This window comes from Polyodon spathula, chromosome 33 (genome assembly GCF_017654505.1).
Source record: "Polyodon spathula isolate WHYD16114869_AA chromosome 33, ASM1765450v1, whole genome shotgun sequence".
In the NCBI taxonomy this organism is placed as follows: domain Eukaryota; kingdom Metazoa; phylum Chordata; class Actinopteri; order Acipenseriformes; family Polyodontidae; genus Polyodon; species Polyodon spathula.
In genome coordinates, this window is record NC_054566.1 from 6,398,626 (window position 1) to 6,416,746 (window position 18,121).

Sequence of the window (18,121 nt, forward strand, 5' to 3'; positions counted from 1 at the left end):
AAAGAGGACCTAGAAATTGTATGCACACTCAATAGTTTGAAATTTTAAATTCCAAAAGGCCATTTTATTGAACATTATGAAACACCAAGTAACCTTCCAATGCAATACTATTAGGACCTTATTGAGTTTCACCAGCATTGCAAAAAATAACATCCTCGTATGACAATGGCTAGAGGCAGCACGCTATGAGCTGTTAATCCTGAAAAAAATGAAGGATGGGCTATGCTTTTATTTCAGATATTACTTATAAGAACTGTACTATGAATTAAACATGCATTGCAGTAAAAAAGGTGTTTACCATGACTTTGCAAGATTTTAGAGTGATACTACAGATGAACTGGAGTGTTCTATGAGATCAGGTCAGGTATATATATATATATATATATATATATATATATATCTATATATATATAGATATATAATATAGTTCAAGGGCGGGAAGTATAATACACATGGTTAAATGTGTCCCTTAGGATTCCTTCATAGCAAAAAATAAATTTGTTAATGTTGACATTGATTCATAGGCAACTGTTTAAACTTAAGTTTTAGTATGCTTTTGTTAAGGTTAAAGTGCATGTTCAATGGAAGCCAGGACTTCACCCATGCTAATTTTTTTAGGCATGTTCAAACAAGTGAGCTCTGTGCTAGTTTGCTATGAACTTGCTCAGGTCTTACTTTTGCATTATTGTGATTTAATTTCTTGAGTTTATCATTAATACTTTAATACACACAGGATTCCTATGATAGAAATGACAGTCATAATATTAACATTGCTCATGAAATGTGGCACTGCTTACAGATAAGGAACAGTGTTTTAAAATGTGTGTAGTGATTTTGTGACATGTACAAATTTCCACTGAAGCCAGATCAGTACTACCCAGCTTAATTAACTTATGATCTCTAACCAGAGTAAATGAACCTGCTGCATGAACTAGTACCACTCTGCCTACTTCCAGTTTCCAAGAAAAAGTTCCCTTATTTCCCTGGTTAAACTTGTACATTGTTGTCTAACCTATATAGTAATCTGTTTATTTATTTAACTAATTTATTTTAACATTTCAGCATGAAAGCCTTGGTCAAGGAACCTTTACAAAGATTTTTAGAGGAATAAGGAAAGAGCTAGGAGACTATGGTGAGATGCATGAGATGGAGGTTGTTGTCAAGGTTCTGGATAAAGCACACAGGAATTATTCTGAGGTGAGTAAAGTCTTATTTCCTTCTGACACATCACATAGGGGATAGCTTGACTATTCTCACAATAGTTTCCATCACTGTCACACAAACAACTTGCATAAACATTTTCAACATACCACAAATGTAGGCTATGGTCACCTACGATTGTAAGGGGTTATTTTCTGTCCTTGAATAGCCGTGTTACTGTACTTCAATTTTTTTTTTCTTCACTGTAATAATTAGAATTGTTATAGATATGTCACTCCATTCTTGGGCTTACTAGCATAATTCCTAATTCTTTGTGTCTTGCTGCACAAGAGATAGAGAGGCAGTGTGACATTTCATTAAATCTTTCCCCTCACATTGTTGCTTGCATTTCTCAGAACTTCCTCCAGGTCTCCTTCACTCAGTAGTAGTTGACCAATAAAGACATAATGTGTGTCCACTTTATTGGGAATATTGGGCATTGTACTGGGGCCTGATTATCTCAGACTGCAGCTACAACCCGGAAATTCAGGTGCACTGTGTCGGTAGTGACTGCAGACTCTGGGGGAAAGGTGGTAGCTGCACAGAATTGTGACATATTAAATGTACAGTGTCCCTGATCTAGGAGTAATGAAAATGATGGTTCATGTCTTTTTTTCTTCACACTACAAAATCACCACACAATTTTGTACAATTTAAGTCACCACTCATGAGTCTCAGGACTGAATGCCATGTGATGTTCAGGTCAGGATTGATGTGTGCTCGGAGCTGTGAGGGGGAGCTCTTCCTCAGCTTTAAGCACTGATTTATATAGATCCTGAATTTATACTGTGTCAAGTTAGAGAACCTCCTCAAGTTACCTTGTGCACGCAGCAACAATGGTCTGATCCACTGACCGTGACAACATGTCTTCTCAAGCCTTTTGAAGTCATTCGTGCAGATTGATTTATTGGGAGCGTCATCAGGGGCTGGTATCGGGTGACGTTGATGTAAGGAGGCGAAAGGGTTAAAGTGCAGTGACCCTGATGTCTTTCTTCTCTTCTCCGCAGTCCTTCTTTGAAGCCGCTAGCATGATGAGCCAGCTCTCCTATAAGCACCTGGTATTGAACTATGGGGTCTGTGTGTGTGGAGAAGAGAGTAAGTGCAATAGCATTTCATTCCTGCAAGTCATTCTTCATCAGAGCAAGCGATTTTAACTAATAATCTTCCGTCCACCCCCTCTAAATCAATAGAACTGTCCCAGTGCTTTATTCAAAAAGCTGCTTCTATTAAGGAATGTCTTTTACAATGTGATGACATAGATGCTTATTGCAGGGCAGTATAAAATGATACAGCCCAACTTGTGTTAAGTATTCACCTTAGACTACTGTGCGGGCTGGCTGTAAAATCTAGCATAATCATTTTAACTGGGATAGCTAAGCGTTTATTATTTAACAAAGATCTTACCCATTAACTGTTATTCAACCCTGTTATTTGGGGCGAGGGATTTTGAATGTAGTTACTTAAGAATTTTAAGTATAATTCATTTCTGGTCATTGAATTCCTATGACTATACTCTATGTGGAATGTGTTTGTTATTTCAGTTGTCAATAAGAAATAATTTGTTTACATGAATTTTATACTACAACATGATTCCTGAAACCAGACCTTGCACAGTTGGTTAACTCAGCACTCATGCCTTTCACCTCAAGCTCAGTTCAAAAAGTGAAAGCAGTTTAGTGGTGTAAACATGTCTCCTAGTACAGTTTGTTACAGCTTTCCCAGGCCTGAATGAAGAGAGGGTGGCAGTGTCATTTTTTTAAACTAATCACATTTTTACAAGAAACACCTGTAGAGATTTTTTTTTCTCCAACATAAACCAGTCTTCCAATACATGTATAGACAGTATTCATTTTAAGTCATATAGGACACTACACCTATAAATTCCCTCCACTTGCTATCATTTGCTACTACTGTATATATTTTATGTCATTGAATTTCATAAGCAAGCTTACTAGGATTAAAAACATGTTTGCCATTTCATTGTCTTGGTAGTCTTAAAGAACACAATATAAGCTACAAAATTATGTAGATAAGGATGGTACTTTTTTTTTTAAATGCTAAAATCCTGAAGCAGTGTTCCGTGTAAAAACCAGATCGCACACTTGACTTCTCTTTTATTTACTAAACTCCATGTATTGATCAAACCAGCCGAGGCTGCCCTTTTGGAGGAATTCCGTCAACTCCCATAGGGTATCTCAACCTGGATACAAAATCTAGATCTTTTGCTGTAGGGGGATGAGGCTCACACAGAGGTCAAGTAACTTGCCCTGGGTTGCACAGTTAGTGTATTACAAACTTAATTGCCCTTACCTAATATACAGACATGAAATATTTTATTGCCCAGTCTTAAAATTAAAAATGGTATAGAACACCCTGTGACTTGGATAACATTACTTGCTATTGTTGGGTCCTGTATGCTGTGTAGGTACCTGTATAACACTCGCAGTTCTAACAGTAGTGCTGATTGAGAGTGGCTTTTATTATTAAGCCATGCTTGGTGGTATCGTTTTTGGAAATAAATGTTTTTACAGTACCTATAGATATGATCAACTTTTTAAAATTTCTCTTTAGATATTATGGTTCAGGAATATGTGAAGTTTGGGTCTCTGGACACATACCTAAAAAAGAACAAGAGTTGTGTGAATATCATGTGGAAACTGGAGGTGGCAAAGCAGCTGGCTTGGGCTATGCATTTCTTGGTAAGCAAACTTATAGCTTGTCTTAAACAGGGTTGAATGGAAAAGAGAATAAGGGTGTGTGAACAGGCTGGCTTGTGTGGTGAAGTCAGGCCAGGAAGGAGGAGAACACACAGACAGCACTGGGGTAAATGAAAGCGCTGATGCGCAAGTTTAATTATAAATAAAACATTTAATTAAAACACTTTCCAAAAGAAAATGGCACGTTGGCCAAGGTAGACGGACTAAACACTAATTAAAACAAGAGTTGTGCTGAACCAGCACACATAGCAATTGTTTTTGTTTAGTTTTGATTCTCAGCTCCGTCTCACGTTCTTTCACACACCCTGTTTAGTCAAAGCTACAGGTTTTTTTTATATTGGGCAGAGGGATTAACTGGCTATCATACCTAGTACATCTCTCAACCACATTCGGCAAGGGGTTTCTCATACGCGTGGTCAACAGCCAGATTCTCAATAATCGTTCCTTGACCACGCATTCTCGCGATGTCAAACAATAACAATAAAATGGCATGTTTTTACACACAAACAATACATTTTAAATAATAATAATACAACTAATATAAATACTAAATAATACATATGCACACAGGGGTGGGGTGTACCTCATTACAGGGTGTTGTATAAAAAGCTTGTTACGTGTAAAGGCAAATATACTTAATTGTGACATCCTTTAATGGTGGTGTAATAATGATTTTATGATTTCGTAATTTCTGTTTTAAGGGCAAAGCATAACTTTAAATGTTGTACCCCACTTCTGTTTTGTCATGGAATAAAGCTTTGCTCACAATGTATTGACACATTTGTATCACCAAAAAGGAGCCCAGGATTTAATAGATGAGTTTTACTGTGTGATATATACATACTTTGTCCCTGTTTCCCTTGTATAGGAAGATAAAAACCTTGTCCACGGAAATGTTTGTGCCAAAAACATCTTGCTTATCAGGGAAAAGGACAGAAAGAGTGGCAGCCCTCCTTTTATAAAGCTCACTGACCCTGGCGTCAGCATTACAGTCTTGCCGAAAGAGAGTAAGTATCCAAACCATCAAATCACTCAGATCAACTTTTAGTTTACCTGTTGATTTGCTGTTCACTTGAAAGAAGGAACTGGACAATACAGAAAACAATTACCATTCCCAAGATTTGATTTCATTTTTGGATCTTTCAATATAAGAGGCCTGTGCTTTGCTGTTCTTTCCAAAGAATTCGGTTGGTAAGCTAGTAGGTTTCTTGTCATACACTTGCTTACATGAGGTGTGGTTCAACACATTTTAAAATAGTTAATTCCAATAAAGCAACACTTTATAGCATAAAGTTTAATTCATTGGTTTGAATTAAATTTGGCAGTGCATTGCTCTAATATCATGAGGGAACAATGTTTAATCCAATGGTTTAATAAGAGGTGCACGGCTTGAGTAGACTGTTTAGCCCTACAGTTGCTGTATTTTAGATCATTTGTATTTTTGTCTGTGCTTTACTTCTGTAAAGCACCAGAGACGTTACCGTACATGAACAGTGCTATGTAAGTGTAAATCGTATTTTATGTTTAGCACACCACTGCTGCCCTGTAGGTTGGAGAGCAAAAAATAACCATCTTGTAAAGTTCCCTGTGTGCTTTTCCAGTTCTTGTTGAGAGAATTCCTTGGGTACCACCTGAGTGTATCGAGGATCCCAAGAACCTGAGCCAAGCCACAGACAAGTGGAGCTTTGGCACCACGCTGTGGGAGATTTGCAGTGGTGGCGACAAACCCCTTAGTACACTTGATTCTTCTAAAGTAAGTACAGTGCATATATGTGTGTTTTCTTACAAGGTTTTACATAATGATTGCACCTGCACCAAAAGCCTGTTCAATCAACACTTTTATTCCAAATTCTTACGTTTAGAAAATTCAGTTTTATGAAGATGAGCACAAATTACCAGCGCCAAGATGGACAGAACTTGCCAATCTGATTAACAGCTGCATGAATTACATGGCAGAGTTCAGGCCCTCATTTCGTGCTGTCATCCGGGACCTCAACAGCCTCTTCACCCCAGGTCAGTCCCTCCTGCTAGTTAGCACCTCAGGGGAGCTTACCCTCATCCAGTTCTGCTTGCAGTTGTGGTCTCCATGGCAACCACCTCTTAGCTCATCTTGGCACAAATAGCCACAATATATTCTTAAACAATTTTTAAACCAGTCATGCAATGTCCAAAAGAGTAGCCAAAAAATGTGGATATAGTTTGAGATATGACCCCAAAGGACATTCAGTGGTTCACATAGATCTGAATATAATGGTCTGAAACGTAATGAGGACGTGACAGTTTTAATTTTATTTTGTGCTTCTAGATTATGAGCTGCTTGCTGAGAGTGACATGTTGCCAAGTCGAGCTCTTGGTGTTGGATTCACTGGCATTTTTGAGAACCAGGCCCCTGCACAGTTTGAAGAGAGGCATTTGATATTCTTGCAGCAGCTTGGCAAGGTATGGCATTCAGTGTTTTTTTTCAATTTCCAAAAAATATTTAAGTATACATGACTGCAGTGCAGCATTAAGACAAAGCGTTCTTGATGTAGACAGGGGTTCTCAAACCTTTTCAAACTGCTGAGATCCTCCTTTGTAAAAGGTTAGGTTGTGATGACCCACCTCCATATAAATGATATATAAATACTAGGGGTGGGCAAATTATATGAAAATTGTATATCGATATTGTGCACGTATTTCGATAGAGAGTATCAAAGTCTTCCAGAACACAGAAAAACATAATAACACAATTGCAATATCAAACATGTAGACATTAACAAATATTTACATATGAAAAGCAATAACTTACTTTAACTTAGTGGTGCTTTGCTTCATAGTGTCCATGGAGATAAACAAGGTATTGTTATATTGTTTTACTATTCCATCATCCGCCAGCTCAAAACCGAAATATTTCTATACTTGACTGCGCACATACTTTCTAGCCAAATCTTCAGCTGCTCTGTGTGTAAATGCTGACTCACAACACCTCTAAAAGTATTAAGTACAGTGTCATGTCATATTTTGCATTATTTTGAGATGTGTTTTGATGTTTTAAAAGTACATCTCATTTATAATACTGAAAGTTCACATTTTAAAAATGCATAAATAATAGCATAAGTAATGAACACATGCACATCTCTGACGCATGTGCATATCTGTCAATAATTCAAAATGGGTGGTGCAGTTCTTTTATGCTCGGACGATTGTCCTACCTGCTGTACTCTTTCAAATGTTTTAGTTGAATTTGTTCTGTGGTACTTTGGTGTTTCATATTCCTATGATACTGTTCTGTAGACATTTCCTTTGTTGTAGTTTGCTTCGAGTGGTTTTATCAAATGTGAATCCAACTTGACCATCTGCTGTGTTGCCAAAATGTTCCTCTTCAACAGATGTTGGAAATAATTACTTCTTTTTCGGGCTATTTTAATTTATAACGCAGCTTAATTACTGTGTAATTATTTATATATATAATACACACACACACACAGTCTAACTTCAGTATAAACCACCTTTTTTAACGGTCCAAGCAACAAGAACCGTTTAGAATGCACTTTTACAAAATGGACCCGGATAAAACAATCTCTGTAGTGACTGACACTGAACTTTCTCCAGTATTATACTCTCAGTGAAAACAAAGACTTTGGTAAGCAAATTAGAAGATAAGGTTGATTCATAGATAACCTTTTATAATGTGCATCATGTGTGACGTTGTAATGTTATTGGCTAATGTTAACGAAGTTCATGAATTTAGCATGTTTTCTTGAATTATCTTATATTAAGTGTAGGGGGGCAATACTTTTGTCTGTGACTGTAGCAAACATAGACCAGCTGTGCTGCCTTTGAGATATCAGTGGATTCGTCAATTTTTAGACAAAAAAAAAAAAATTCCCGTTAATTCTCTGCTGTTTTATGTCATCGGACATCTCTTCAATACGACGGCTCACTGTGTCATTTGAAAGTGGAATTAATTTCGGCTGGTTAGCTTTTTTTTTAATCATAATGTCACACATTTACTTTTGCGGCTAGACGAATAAGACTCTGCAATGATGTGAGGCTTGTTTGCCTTGGCGATTTGCAGCGAGACGCTTAGGATGCCTCCAGTGCCTTGACAGGCACAGTTGCATGTTTACGTTGGACAGTTCTTTGCTTATTAAGTTTCTTTCAAAAAACTCCATGGGCTTCACGAGATATTTCAAGTGTTGCTGGAGTTTATTAGGTTTTAGGCTGTTATTGGCCAATATTTAATTGCATAAAACCCACTAAGGCCTTTGTTCTTCTTCAGAGTCAAAACCCGTAAATCCAAAAGCCAAATATGAGCTGCAATATGTTTGTTTTTTTTCCATTGCTTTGCTGTATTTATGCCTGCCTGCTCCACTTCACAAACGGCGTCTCCTTCAATGCCCTTCTTTCCACCAGTGCAGATAACAAAACGATCCATAGCAACAATCGAGCAATTAAAATTGAAATTGTATACATAATAACTGTAATTCACTCACTTTATAAACCTGCTACCATTAGAATACTGCCACCAGTTTTTTTTTTTTTTTTTTTAATGTATTTACATTTTTTTAATTATGCAAGGTCTTTCTCTAAATTGACCAAGAAAATGGGAGCGAGGGTTATGGGTAGATTAGTTTACCAATAAACGTCCTCCTTCGTAAGACAAATGTATTAACCTCCTTGTGCTCTGTCTTTCAAGTGAGACATTGTTGTAAGTGGATCTGCAGCTGATGTATAGTTCACACACCCTCGTCTCATATCTTCTAAAGCGCTTTATGATGGTGGTCCACTATGAAAGGCGCTATATAAAAATAAAGTATTATTATTATTAGTTAACCAGTAGAACAGGATAAGAAAAGTGCATCATGAATATGTGAGTTAGTGCTATGGACTGATTTTATTTTTAGACTAATTTGATACGATTTGACCCGCCCCCCTGATAAAGTGTTACGTCCCCTTTGTGGGGCCCACCCCACAGCTTGAGAACCCCTGTGGCAGAACGCCACAGCTTCAGGAGGAAACTTTGTTAGCCACATAACAGAACCATAATAGACTGTATGAAACTACAGATATTAAAACAAAAATGTCTGAAATATTTTTGCTGCCACTGTAATGTCCTTGTGTTTGTTTATAACTGTTGTCTTGACAGGACTCCCTTGTAAATAAGTAATCTACTGGTTATACATATACTACATATTAACTTGGATGCATGGCTCCCTCTCTCTGCAGGGCAATTTTGGCAGCGTGGAGATGTGCCGCTACGATCCACTCCAGGACAACACTGGGGAGGTGGTGGCTGTCAAGAAGCTGCAGCACAGCACAGCCGAGCACGTGCGAGACTTCGAGCAGGAGATCAGGATCCTCAAGTCACTGCATCACGACAACATTGTCAAATACAAGGGTGTGTGCTACAGTGCAGGTACGTTGTGGAGGCAAAGCATTTACTCCAGGCTTCCTTTTGTTTTTGCACTCCTGAGACCTATTTTTTAGAAATATGTAAAGTGAACAAAATATAATATACTGTGTTTCTGACACACAGTGGAATGAAGTCGCTTGAATCGCGCTCCTCAGATACACTGGGGCCGTTTCACTGCAATACTGTTTTAACCACTGGCCATATCAGTGATGCAGATCTTTTTTTTCTCAAAGACTACATTTTACATCAGCTTTACAAACTATTCACAATAACTTGTTTCCCTGATGTGCATTAAATAAAAACTACTTTGGCATTAGTTTCAAATCTGGACACGAATGCCTTTTGATGATTATTTTTGTGGCTATGCCCCCTTTGTGTTCAATTAAATGGCTATTCCAAAATAGATCTGTAAAGTATGGGTCATTGACACAATATACAGCACTTGCATATTTATTTGTCAGATATGACTAAATGGATTAAGCAGAGATCACACTTTGAAATGAAAGTTCAGCTGCATGTGACACTACTTCTAAATGTCTAACAGACACTCACATCTGCATTTTTATTTCTCTCTCCCCCAAAAAAGGACGAAGAAACCTGCGGCTAATTATGGAATACCTGCCCTATGGTAGCTTGCGGGATTACCTTAACAAAAACAAAGATAGAATGGATCACGTGAAATTGCTTCTTTATGCTTTTCAAATATGCAAGGTATGTTCTTTGCGTTTTTGAAACCTGACTGTTATTCAGTATCACAAGTTGACATTGCTTACACAATGTCATCAAAAATGACAAATTACTCTGTCTCACATTCTGCCTCTTTCGCCTTATTTTCAGGGAATGGAGTACCTGGCGACAAACAGATACATCCATAGAGACCTGGCAACAAGAAACATTCTTGTTGAAACTGAACACAGGGTAAAAATCGGAGACTTTGGTCTCACGAAAATGTTGCCAAAAGACTCTGAGTATTACAAAGTCAATGAACCAGGAGAAAGCCCGATATTCTGGTAAGCACTAAAAAGCCCCAATGGACCCTTTGCATCATGGGACATGTTGGTTAAAACTGAATGACATGATATGTTTTGTATCTTCAACTTTTCAAGACTCTGTCCTATTACTTAGTTAAATGCAAACTGCCCTCCATGTAAATAAGATGCAGAACTTTCATTTAGCCAGTCTGGGTCTCTTTCTAAATCAATATCCATATGTTGAATTTAGCCCCCAGCTCTCTTGTGTGGTATGTGATTCCCTTCTGATTCATGCAGGGTCCAAAGCATGTAGCTGATATTACACACCGATTTTTTTTTATTTATTTTTTTTATATATATAATTACTAATTAACAGTATTTCCATTTTTGGATGCTACCTCTGGGATTAGTTTCCCAAATATCCCATTATTGTACATGATTGATGCAGGTAGAGGTGCAACATCATAATAATAGATTTTAGCTCACATTTTCATCCTTAGTTATTTATTATTTAAAAGAACAGAGCAGCGTTTTGGCCAGCAAGCCTTCATTAAGCTGCAGTGAACCGACACAGCCTTCACCCAACATAAATCCTGTGATTAATTAAATCATTGCATTTCCAAGCACGTGTATCAAATTATTGGGGAGAAAGCCGCTTAAGTCATATTCTTCATTGAGTCCCTTAGGGCTAAGACTATCCAGTTTACAATTCCAGAAAGCTTCATGGCATAACAATCTTTTTTTTTGTTACCCCCTCTAGTGGGCATCCTAGTTTTTTCTATAACCGTAAATCTTAGGAGAGATCCTATATGGGCTTCCTTAAAATGTTTCATGACTGTAGAATTTAAATCCTCCCATCTAATCACACTCTTATGCTCAGAAATGCAGGTTTTAACAGGTCTTCTAGTTTCATCAGCATATACAAGTCCACATGGACATTCTATCAAATAAACCACATAATCATAGACACTTGTAAAGTAATCCTTCATATAATTTTCTGTCCAGAGTATGGATGGATCTAATCATATTATTGCAAGGTTTATTCCCCAATAGCTCCTATCGGATAAGAAATGGTTGTCTTGGTTTCCTCCTTTAGTTTTGAATAAGAGATTATATCTCCCAGATTCTTCCCTCGTTTGTAAGACTTAAATGGTGGTTCAGAGAAGATCTTTTCTAACTTTTCATTCTCAGCAATTAAATGCCAGTTTCTTTTAAAAATTTTAGAAGTAGTAGGTGAAATCATATTATAGGTTGTAACACATGTTATTTCAATTGTTTTATTCAGTTTTGTAGTTCTAAATAATTACCAAATTAAGACGATATTAAAATAGCAAATTAAACAGAAAATTAACACCTTAGTGCTTATGTCTTGAATTAAATTATGGTGCTTTATAGCGAATTTAGTACTTGTGAAAAGTGTTGTAGATTCATGTTCAGTTATCCAAATAAAGCACTTTCTGAAATGTGTTTCTAGAATAGTTTCGCCTCTTCAGTGTGCACTCCAGAGTGTGTCATTGTCCTGAGAAATAACTCTTAAAGTAGATCTATATTTTCTGATCGTCTCACTGATGAAAAAATCACCTTTCTTGAGGATTTGATTGTATTTGTGTTTTAAACAATACAGGTATGCTCCTGAGTCCCTGACTGAAAGCAAGTTCTCTGTGGCGTCAGACGTTTGGAGTTTCGGCGTGGTCTTATACGAGCTGTTCACATTCAGTGACAAGAACCAAAGCCCACCGGCGGTTAGTATATACCGGCTCTTCTGTTTCACTCACTGTGTAAAATAACATACAATGTTTAAGAACATAAGAAGTTTGAGAAAGAGAAAAGGCCATTTGGCCCATCAAGGCTTGACCTTTGTTATCACACCATTCCTCCCCTAATTGGGGGAACTAATTTAAAAGCACAGAATCTAGTATTTTTTAAGTGCTCCCAGTGTTTTAGATCCTACTACTTTACCTGATAGGCTATACCATGCATTTATAACTCTGTGTAAAAAGTGCTTCCTACCTTCTGTTGAAAACATTTGCTCAGCTTCCACATATGCCCTCTTGTTCTTTTCTCCACTGTAACACTGAGATCCTTGTCAAAGACCTCATCCTTATTTCCATCCTGTTCATATTATACTTATAAAATTGATTTTTGGCTTGGTCTTGTACATCCCACCGGTCTGATTTGACACTTCTCACAGTTCCTCTCTGCTGTCTGTTTAACCAGTTCTGTATCCAATTGCATGTCCTCCCCTCTGTTCCTGGTGATTTTTTATTTACTTTTAAGTCTTTCACGTGGGACTTTGTCAAAGGCTTTTGAAAAATCAAGATAAACTATATCATAAGCATTGCCATCAACACCATTAGTTGTAACATCCTCAAAAAAGTTAAGTAGGTTTGTTACTCATGACCTTCCTCTTCTGAACCATAATATAACAATAATATGGTTGCTGTAGCAATAGTCTTCAAGCTTACCTCTCAGTATTGCATCCATCTTTTTGCATGTTACAGAAATTAAACTAATAGGTCTGTAATTACTTGGGTCATCTTATACCCAATTTTAAATAATAGGACAACATTTGCAAGCTTCCTGTCCCATTTTAGGGACCTCGCCTGTTTCTATAGAACTATTTATGATAGCAGCCAGTGGTCTACTTATTTCTACTTTTGTTTCCTTAAGCACCCTTGGATAAATCATATCTGGACCCAGTGATTTGTTATTTTTTTAGCTCCTATAGCTTCACTGATGGTGAAATCTTCAAGACTTGGTGTGTGCGCCAGTGGCCGGTACTGGCGGCACCTTATTTGTATCCTCTCTGGTGAAAACATTCCAAAAATACTTGCTTAAAACATCAGATATTCTGCAGTCCTTACAAACCTCGTTATCATGTTCATCCCTTAATACCTTAACTTCCACTCTCACAGTTCTTTTACTTTTTATAATATTGGAAGATTTTTTTAGCATCATTTGCAATATTTTTTTCTAGATCTCTTGGCCTTCCTAACTTCCATGTTTACCTGTTCAAGCAGACTCCTATATTCTTCCCAATTTTTTGTTATATACAGCCATCTGTTTTTCTAAGTTTATTTTCTATTGATCTGTTTAACCGTCTTGATGACTGCTTGTTAAACCTGATCTTTTGTTGTTTGAGGTATTTGCTTGTCTTGCATTTAATTTTAAATCTGTTCCATTAAACTTCAACTGTCATAGCCTCCCATTCCTCTGCCCAGTCTATTTCTCTCAGTTCATGTCTCATCCCTTCAAAGTTAGCCTTTCTTGTGCATCTTTGCCTGGAATCACAGGTAATTTATATTTCTACTTCTATTATATGCAAACTTATGGAAACTATAATAAGATCCAAAATGGAAAATTACCTATATGGTAACAGGGTACTGGGAGACAGTCAACATGGTTTTAGGAAAGGGAGATCGTGCCTAACTAACTTGCTTGATTTTTTTGAGGATGCAACATCGATAATGGATAATTGCAAAGCATATGACATGGTTTATTTAGATTTCCAGAAAGCTTTTGACAAAGTCCCGCACAAAAGATTAATTCTCAAACTGAACGCAGTTGGGATTCAAGGAAACACATGTACATGGATTAGGGAGTGGTTAACATGTAGAAAACAGAAAGTACTGATTAGAGGAAAAACCTCAGAATGGAGTGTGGTAACCAGCGGTGTACCACAGGGATCAGTATTAGGTCCTCTGCTATTCCTAATCTACATTAATGATTTAGATTCTGGTATAGTAAGCAAACTTGTTAAATTTGCAGACGACACAAAAGTAGGAGGAGTGGCAAACACTGTTGCAGCAGCAAAGGTCATTCAAAATGATCTAGACAAGATTCTTCAAGAAGCTGCTTGATGAGATTTTGGGATCAATAAGCTACTAACAACCAAACGAGCAAGATGGGCCGAATGGCCTCCTCTCGTTTGTAAACTTTCTTATGTTCTTATGTTCTTAAATGTAACCATGTTATGATCACCTGACCCCAGTACCTCTGCTACTTCTATATTATACAGCATGTCCTGGTTGTTTGTGAACCCCAGATCTAAAATTGCTGTGTTGTCAGGTTTTTGACACACTGGGTCAAGAAGCAGCGATTTACTGCATAAATTAGTTCCGTTTCTACGTTGCCACATCCCACTGTATTTTCCCAAATTGACTCGCTTTGGTGACTACGCCTCCTCCTCTCCTCTCTAGTCGGAATAGTTTATCCTGTATGTGGAATTCTTCTCCATCTTTAGGACTAAGCCAAGTTTCTGTGATTCCAACATTATCATACTTTTCAGTTATCACCCACCCCCCTGTGTAGTTTAAATCATTTCTGGTCTTCCTGAGGGTTCTTTCTATGCTTCATGCAAGACTGTCTGCTCCTCTATCATAAAGGTGTAAGCCATCTTTCTTGTAAATCTTGCTTTTTCCCCAAAAGGTGCCCCAGTTATCTTCGAACCCAAACCCCTTCTTTCTGCATTTATTCTCTAACGATTTATTTAAACCAATTATTCTGCTAAGCCTCTCCTTCCCTCTATGTTTCTAGTGGGGTCACAAACAACAACCTGGAAGCATACAAACGATCCTTGATTGCCCGCTGCTGTTCTAGTTGCTCTGTCAGACTAGCTATCAGATCTTTGTACTGGCTTTCTGCTCTGCAGTAAGTGCAGAAACCTACCAAGCGGTTCATAGGTACAAAGACGTGCTAACTCCTGTTATCCACCAGATCCTACACCCAGTACACTGTACCAAAAGCACCTCGAACCTTTTAGCCAGCATCACTACCCTTTATAATGTTTTCTGCTAGTGGTGTCATTCCAAGTTTTAAAATGTTACCTGTTGTTTGTTGTTTTTAATATAAACCACTTTACCAAAAACAGCATTTGTTCAGCGGTGTTCTAACTGGAAAGGGGCTATTTAGATTTTGTTCGTAATGCCTGTAATGTGCTACATTTTTTTAATGAGATTGGTATATATGTTGATATATATAAATATGCTGCTGACATATTTCATTCCAATTCTGAAGGAGTTCATGCGGATGATTGGAATGGACAAGCAGGGACAAATGATTGTGTACCATTTAATTGAGATCCTCAAGTCAAACAGACGGCTTCCCAAACCTGAAGGGTGCCCAGATTTGGTGAGTTGGTATCTATGTGAAGAAAATGTATACAGTATATTTAAGATACATTGTGTTAGAAATTGATACATATAGATTCAATAAATACTTGTTCCTTTTGTTTCTGAGCAACATTTGTTCTGTAGCACTTTGTGTACATTTTTAAAAACCTTTTCTTCTATATAAATTGCATTGAATACTGTTAAAAACACAAGATAATTATTGTAAGTAGTTGCCAGATTTTTTGAAAATAGAGGGGAGTTCAAGGGGGCCTTATAAACATTTTTTATACCACGAAACCGAAGAAGAAATGCCACAGACGTCAAAAATGAAGAGTTACAATTGTTTAAAATACTCAGTTTACTATTTAATTGAACTATATATTAACAATGCCTTGTAACTTTAAGTTTTTTTTTTATTTTTTAGGCTGTTTTCCAAGTGTTGTCCATTTAAATTGTATTTAAATATAAAACATTTTTTGTTTGATTTCCATATTTAATACAAATAAGACAGACTAATGTTAAATCTAGCATCATATTAAGAAAAATATTGCAATGTTTTGTAATTATAGGAATTAATTTACTGTATTTATTTTAGGTTTTGTGGGACAAACAAATACATTTAAAACAAATCAGTTGTAGGGGAGCTATTTCAAAAGAGAATAAAAAAAAAAAAAAAGTTCTATTTGACAGAACTCTACAAAGCCCTATAGAACTGAGTACTACAGAAACATAAATTTAATGTTAATATTATCTGAGGCCTATCTTAGCTCTTCAGTTCTCTAGAGACACCAATTATTGTACTATAGAAAGACCCTTTTGAGTACTAAGGGTGGATACTTTTTAAATACAGAGTCCTATAGTACCACAATAGGATTCTAAAGGACATTTCCATAAGGGAGGTTTAGTAGAGGAGGGTCCAATAACACAATGCTCAACTATATGCATAATGAACAACATTATATAAAACATGCCAAAAAGAAACACAGATATTGTACAGATTGAGTCCAGTCTAAGGAGCTGCTTCTTCTTAAGAAGTAATATTGATTATAAAACCACAGTGGTATCCAATGTCAACGTGCTATTACATTGTGTGTCTGTAGTTACCATTGCAGAAACACATTTTTTGAGGTAAAGTCGAAAAAATATTAAAATCCAATAATTCTGCGTTGGCACTGAATTAAAATATTTGGGGGTTTGATTTATTTTTAGTCAATTGTTAGTTCTTGAATCTTGTAAAATATAAATAATTTAAATATAAATAACACTATTGGATTTAAATTGACTGAATTGGTTAAAAGAATCGTTTGTGAAAATAATATCAGAAGAACAACAGCGTTTTTTAGAGATGCCCTTTTAATAGAATCAGCAGGTTATGTATATAAAACACTAGCTTTCAAAACCATGAAAGTTTTGAGGTAAGAAGTGGAAATGGGGTATTGTCGAAATTTGACCTGAAAAAATAATTCTCAGTTACAACTTTTCCTATCAATAAGCTCTATAAGTAATGCTTTCTCAACTCTAAAGGTGTGGTATTTCCTTTAATGTGCTTGTCCTACAATGTTCCAGCATGTTTTAGGATTGTGATATAAATGTCATCCAGAAATAAATACATTTGTATTGTCACAGACTTCATCTTATGGCCGGAATCCTAAAATTGTATAATCTGTATTTTTGAGGGATGTTTGAGGATAATCAACTATATTAGTGGCTAGGTTATCCCATTTCTAACCACTTTTATCCATGTGTGGATTTCAGATCTACTCAACAATGCTGGAGTGCTGGAACAACAACAAAAGCCTGAGACCACCCTTTATGGATCTAGCCCAGAGAGTAGACACTTTCAGGGACAGCAAGGAAGGATGAGTGGAGCCAAGTGTACTTCCTTCAAAGCAACATCTGTGAAAGATACATTCGCCAGCCTCAGTGGCACGGGGGTGCACATGAACAGCCCAGACTGCAGTACTTGGCTGCTGTTTGACTGGCCTAAAATACTTTACTTCCACAGAAACTTTACAGAGACCGTTGTTGTCCTTAGAGTATTTTTCTTGTTTTTCAATTGTATTGTGTTTTATGTTGCATATTGGCATCAAGGCTGGTTTTACCCCCTCATTTTAACAAGGCAAATAATTGAAAGTAAAATTAGTGGCTGTTTTTTTTTTTTTTTTTTTTAACAGATAATATATACAATCTACAACAAATAAGATAATTTTAAAAATCTAAATTGTAAACTCAGTGCACTGCAGATTATATTTGAGAAGATCCTTTAGCAGTGAATGTAGATTGAGAAGCTGGTTTGAATATATTGCTTTGTCTTGTAAAATATAAATCTCTAATTTTGTATTTTTTTTTTCATTGTAATGCAGATGCTGTTGGATTAAAATATATTTTACTGCTTTTGTGGACTACTAAATGTTATTTATATTTAGCACAAACTCCCCTGTTTGGTGGAGTTGAACAGGTAGATTGAACAGATAAACATGAACAGATACATTGTTATTGACTCTCCTCCAACCAGAGCCCCCCATACAGTTATTTCTCCTCTCAGGTGCTATTCACGTGAACAGTTCTGTGAGCGTCCTTTCGCAGGCTAGGATGAAGGCTACTAGCACCGCCCTGCAGGTCTAGTGTGCCTAACAACAGAACATTAACAGAACATAAACAACCAATCACAGAACACTCACTCACACTCACAAACAACATGCAGTCCAGTGGCCACGCCCCCCTGCT

At 36.8% G+C, this 18,121-nt stretch overlaps 1 protein-coding gene across 1 annotated transcript in view; it reads left to right on the top strand.

Annotated features, from left to right (window-relative positions):
- The window catches only part of LOC121303536 (tyrosine-protein kinase JAK2-like), a 21,618-nt gene extending 3,830 nt beyond the window's left edge, over nt 1–17,788 (top strand). The window contains exons 2-15 of the mRNA XM_041234292.1: nt 7–18; nt 1,063–1,197; nt 2,208–2,295; nt 3,772–3,899; nt 4,786–4,924; nt 5,519–5,670; nt 5,780–5,930; nt 6,223–6,356; nt 9,126–9,315; nt 9,899–10,023; nt 10,150–10,322; nt 11,908–12,025; nt 15,300–15,413; nt 17,150–17,788. Coding sequence (XP_041090226.1) covers nt 7–18; nt 1,063–1,197; nt 2,208–2,295; nt 3,772–3,899; nt 4,786–4,924; nt 5,519–5,670; nt 5,780–5,930; nt 6,223–6,356; nt 9,126–9,315; nt 9,899–10,023; nt 10,150–10,322; nt 11,908–12,025; nt 15,300–15,413; nt 17,150–17,257 — 1,767 coding nt within the window. The 3' untranslated portion in view covers nt 17,258–17,788. The remainder of the gene's footprint in view (nt 1–6; nt 19–1,062; nt 1,198–2,207; nt 2,296–3,771; nt 3,900–4,785; nt 4,925–5,518; nt 5,671–5,779; nt 5,931–6,222; nt 6,357–9,125; nt 9,316–9,898; nt 10,024–10,149; nt 10,323–11,907; nt 12,026–15,299; nt 15,414–17,149) is intronic.
- The last annotated feature ends 333 nt before the right edge of the window (nt 17,789–18,121 follow it).